Here is a 5,656-nt window from a genome sequence, read left to right as displayed (position 1 = left end):
GATGTATATATAGCGGATGTATATATAGCAGATGTATATATAGGGGATGTGTATATCGTGGATGTGTATATAGCGGATGTGTATATCGTGGATGTGTATATAGTGGATGAATATATAGTGTATGTATATCGTGGATGTATATATAGTGTATATATATATCGTGGATGAATATATAGTGTATATGTATATCGTGGATGTATAGTGGATGTGTGTAACGTGGATGCATATATCGTAGATCTATATCGCGTGGATGTATACATAGTGGATGTATATATAGTGGATGTATATATAGTGTAGATATATATCATCTCTAAACTTTTAACTGAAGAGAAAAAAGCTTGCTTCTCCAGGAAGTCGATATTTTCCTTCCATGAAATATCTGACCTATTTTGTAAGATAGAAATGAATTTCGACTGTCTAGATTGCTGGTAAAATGAAATTCAATTACTGGCGATTGTAGCCTTTTAAAGAGTAGCCCGAGAGATATTTAAATGGCTGTTTAAATGGCCTCTTTCCAAGGACAAAAAATGAACACAATATAACAATGTTATACATTTTTTTGTGAAAAGGATACGTTGAGAAAATGTCATCGTCTATCATGTAAAGCTGTGGGGTTTTATGTGCTTCTAATCCGTCTCGGTGTTTTGACAGTGAAGACATGAGGCCCGGGTGATATGAAACCCAACGAAAAACCACAAGGGTGTCGAGTGCAGAACATGTTCTGCAGCTCTTAAGAAAACGACAATTAGGCTGCACGAGCTCCTGGAAACATGGAAGGTCTTCAACGTATATATTTGTTGTTATCTCGCATGTAACGAACGGAGATTATTATTATTATTAATTCTGCTTTAAATACCTGCATGAAAAGATCAGAAGCTCCAATGATGCGTTGGGGTGGTAATTAAATATATTAGTTTTTCGTCTGGTGGGATGATTTATTTTTACCTTTAATATTTATTATTTTTTTAAAGCATTCCATTGTGTGACATTTCATCAAAGCTGTTTTGTCAGCGATTTTGACAGAAAATATGAAGCTGCTCTGACAGTGAGTGTTCTGAGCCGCAAACAGCTTTAGTAAAAGAGGAAACATCGTGTTGTTTCTTTAAAGCCCCAATAGGCGGCGCTGCAGACCAACTCTGTGCAGCAAAGACAAGAGCTGCAGCAACAGTCCTGCTGCTCTGAACATCAGAAAATTGTACATTAATTTTATAAACTAGAGTTTTACATATAAGTTGCATGTTAAAATTGTGAAATAATTAAATTAAATAAATTAAGACTGATTCTGCATTTTGACGTTTCATTACAATAAATATACTAGACGTTTTCATACTTGACTTAAATTTGAAAAATGTTTTTATTTAAAATTGTTTTCGGTAAATTTTCCTGTGACTTAAAAAAAAATCAAACATCTTCGCTTAATAAACAACCGGTTGAAGGCATGCGAATGATCACAAAGCCACTGTGTGTGAGTGTGTGTGTGTGTGTGTGTGTGTGTGTGTGTGTGTGTGTGTGTGTGTGTGTGTGTGTGTGCGTGTGTGTGTGCATGTGGGCATGTGCGTGTGTGTGTGTGTGTGTGTCTGAATGTGTGGCACCAAGAGGCGCACTTTAACTTCTGCTCCGAGTTGTCAAAATAAGTCTTAATTACTTTGCATCTAAATCTGTGACCAGAAACAAACCGCAGTTTGATTAAAGAGCAGTCTGATTAACATCACATATTCACTTTCAATAAATTAAACAACAACTGACTGGACAATGTGAGTAATGGGTAAATTAAATTTGAAAGAATGACAGAATTGTATCTGCTTTTGGACAAAAGAGAGTTCTGATTAAGGCTGACCAAGGTCCCTCAACAATTACAGAATATTGAATTGCACACAATATATCAAATATATATACTTTGAATCATTCATTTTTTTGGAGAACATGTAGGATGACGTGTGGCAACAGGCCTTTTTACCTGTGTGGCGTTCTCGTGAGGAAGTAATTAGCTAATTATATTTTGAAGTTTTCATACAATTTCATGAGAAATATTAAACTGTAGAAGAAAAAAAGAACAGCTCATTGTCAGAAGAACACAAGTGACTTTAACTGCTTACTTTGTATTAGTTCACCATGCTGCTGATCTCAGGGTGTGTGGGTGTTTTTTCTGTCACAAACCTCAGAATTGTTGTAATCTTACCACAAAGAAATAAAACGACTCAATGTGGTGGCTCTTGCGCGTGCCCTCCATTCTCGCAAATTAGTTCTATAGTTTAAAAAAATTGAAAAGATAAAATAATAATAAATCTTTTAAGTATTTAAAGTATCCAAAAAAGCACGTTTTTAAAAGCATGGAGTTTGAGAGGAAGGGGGGGGGTGAACGAGCCCTTCCAATCTCCAAAAGAAGGCATCAGCCTTGGCTGAATGGTCTGTGAGAGGTGTCAGAGGAGGCAGGTTGAACGGAACACGCTCCTCTACAATGGTCTGCAGCCCTAGTTGCTATCCAAACACAAATAAACAGAGGAGGAACATTGGAGTTAATGATAGGGGGGGGTGGAGGCGTGTCGGAGGGCGGGCTGAGCGCTCGAGAGCCCCGGAGCCCTGAAAAGTGAAGGACCGGTGCGCATTACGCACACTTCCAGCCCCAGCTCCGGACGGAGACTCCCACGCTGCTGCTGCTGCTGCTGCTGCCTCTCCTCCAAACTTCTTCGCCCCCTTTTTTGCCACAACTTCTCACCACTCATCAGATCCCCGCAAAGGTCCGAGACTTCCCGGCTGACTGCATGGCTACGTGAAAGTTTTATGGACTTGGAACTTGGAAAACTTTTCTCGGCGCTTTATTGGAGCTCGTCGCTTCTATAGTTACTGTGGATTACTGACATAACGCAAGGACCTTTGGCAGCTTTTTATTTGGGTAAGATTCCGTTTGTCAGGGTATTCTGCCAGCCCTCTGCAAGAAGGGGACAAACAGCACTCAGCTCACTTGTTAAAAACGTTTCATCCAAAGGAAATATTTCCCTTTTACTGTTTGCGCTTTAAACCAAAAATATCAAACTGTCAGTAAAAAGCAAACTTTCCACGACTACGGGCTAAGTGAAATTCTGTTATTAGACGTGATTGTTGCTTCGTGATGATCAACACCTTGAGGTGACAGCTCTCTGTCCCGCAGTGCACAACATTGCCGAAACAAGCAGTCTCTAAAGACTTGTAGAAATGTAGAACCTGAACCAGAGAACACTACTGCTGTCAGAGTGTAAAATGTAGTCCAAAGGTTATTGAAAGAAAGAACAGGTCGGACAAAGTTGCACACATGGGCGAAGAACAACAAGTGGCTGCGCGGTGACTCGTGCTGCACCTGTGCAAACTTCAATTTAACCCTGTCCCGTCTGTGAAAAAGGGGAAAGCGAAGTGGAAAGAAATCCAAAAGCTGTGTGTAACAAATGTAAACGACCTGACCCAAACATGCGATCAGCCCTCCGGCTGACATGTACCGCAGGACTCTCCCCAGCAAGCCCCTCTGAGAGTGAGAATAATGTCCAAATCTCCAGAAAGTTTCAGCTTCAAGAACTTCGTGGCCCATTACGTTAGAAATACGATTTCATCTGAAAAAAGAGCAAAACATATGATCAAAATAGAAAAGTGAGTTTTTTTTATTTTTTTTATTCTCAACATAATCTAAAGGTCAGCTCACCGTCGCACCGCTGGCTGGCTGCCAGCCCTGAGTCTTGAATTTACACGGTTTTCTTTTTCCCTGTATGGGAAAACAGAACTTGTCATCTCCACAAACATGGAACCGGGCCTTCACGGGTTTTTTTCACATCATGCACTTCACCTTATTTGTCCTGCATGTGAAGGAGATGTGCAGCTCCTGTAACACAGGTCCCCCATGAGAACATGCAGCATAAATAAAATAGTCCTAAAAGCTCAATTTCAGGCCTGCGAGATGAACTGGCTGCAGTCCCGCGAGCACGCAAATAAAAAGCACATGCACATCCAGCCGAGATTAAAGTGGCTTTCTTGCGGCCAGCATTTTTGCGTGTTTTGCCCTGACTCACGCGCGCATTTGATCTCCGCATGCAAAATTTCAAACTCCTACGAATCCACAAGGCACGTGTGTTTTTGCATTGTGAAACACCAGCTACAACCGTCAAAAATAACAACGTGTCTTCTCTAATTACCGTGCTCGAGATTTAGTGCTTCATTCGGAGCAATCTGGATATGTATTCCACAGCGTTAATCGGTGCCATATGAGTCCTTCACACCCACTTAATTGAATTACAGTTAGATGACTGTTTTGATTTTTTAAATATATATTTTATATATTTTTTTAATATATATATATATATATATATAAATATATATAGATATCTACGTATGTATAATATAATATTGGTCATCTCTGTTTTAAGGGACACACGTATTGTTCATGCGTAAAATACGTGTTTACATTATCATTGTGGTTCTACTCGTGTCAAACAGGCTTTAAAGGAAAATACTGCTGCATCTTAACCACATTCACAATGGATTTGCTTTGTGAAAGTTATTAAAAAATGTAATAATGAATGTGTCGCCCTAATCTCAGCAGAATTGATCCACTTTGATGACTGGGGAATATTCTTCATGAAATAAATGTTTTCACGTTAGATCAGAATCAAAATGTGTTAAAACAATCTCTGAGTGTATTTAGTCTATAGTACAACTGTTTTTTTTTTACTGTAACATGATCACTCTAATATGACATTGACGATGAACACTCATCATTTTTGTTTTGTTCCCCGACAGGGTTATCACCGTGTCTTCTTCAGAGGTCTGAGTCGAGATGGGGAGCAAAGCCCTGCACGCTCCAATCCCCCTGCACCCGGCCCTGCAGCTCACAAACTACTCTTTCCTGCAGGCCGTCAACACTTTCCCCGCTGACCAGCTGCAGGGGCTGTACGGCCTCAGCGCCGTGCAAACCATGCACATGAACCACTGGACTCTCGGTTACCCGCACATCCAAGGACTGAGGTCGACGATCACGGAGATGGCAGCCGCCCAGGGTCTTGTGGACCCCAGGATTCCCTTCCCGGCGCTGCCCTTCACCGCCGCAGCGCAGCTCTTCCATCCAAAACAGGCCGCCGTTGCGTACGGCATTCCCTCGCTGCATAAGGACAGGCCGAGGTTTGACTTCGCCAACCTGGCCCTCGCTGCCACTCAGGAGGACCCGCCAAAAGCTGTAGATCTGGTGAAGTTGGCGTCGGGGCTAGGGGGAACCATCTCCGAGCTGAGCAAGCTGTCCCCGGACAGAAAACCCACCCGGGGAAGGCTCCCGTCCAAGACTAAAAAGGAATTTATTTGCAAGTTCTGCGGTAGGCATTTCACCAAGTCCTACAACCTCCTCATCCACGAGAGGACCCACACGGACGAGAGGCCCTATACCTGTGATATTTGCCACAAGGCCTTTAGAAGGCAGGACCATCTCAGAGACCACAGGTAGGGCTGATTTTTACCAGATATAGAGCTAATTACGCACGGGGTTAGGAGGTGCTGGAGGGTGGAGGGGGCTTAAATCCCGGGCAGTATTCCTAATGATGCACGTGATTTAAAGCACAAATGTATCTAAATAACCCTTTCATGACTTACAAGTAATAATATATATATATATATATATATATAGAGATATATATATATATATATA

At 41.5% G+C, this 5,656-nt stretch overlaps 1 protein-coding gene across 2 annotated transcripts in view; it reads left to right on the top strand.

The window, feature by feature from the left end:
- Window positions 1-2,633: 2,633 nt before the first annotated feature.
- Window positions 2,634-5,656, top strand: part of LOC116377350 (protein odd-skipped-related 2) — a 4,414-nt gene continuing 1,391 nt past the window's right edge. For both annotated transcript variants that reach the window (XM_031838969.1, XM_031838968.1), the window contains exons 1-2: window positions 2,634-2,893; window positions 4,762-5,451. In XM_031838969.1, coding sequence (XP_031694829.1) covers window positions 4,799-5,451 — 653 coding nt within the window. In that variant the 5' untranslated portion in view covers window positions 2,634-2,893; window positions 4,762-4,798. The remainder of the gene's footprint in view (window positions 2,894-4,761; window positions 5,452-5,656) is intronic.

Source organism: Anarrhichthys ocellatus, unplaced genomic scaffold (assembly GCF_004355925.1).
Source record: "Anarrhichthys ocellatus isolate YVR2014 unplaced genomic scaffold, GSC_Weel_1.0 scaffold1148, whole genome shotgun sequence".
NCBI classification, from domain to species: Eukaryota; Metazoa; Chordata; class Actinopteri; order Perciformes; family Anarhichadidae; genus Anarrhichthys; species Anarrhichthys ocellatus.
The sequence above is the reverse complement of the archived record's forward strand: the minus strand, read 5'-3'. Positions and strand labels throughout refer to the sequence as shown.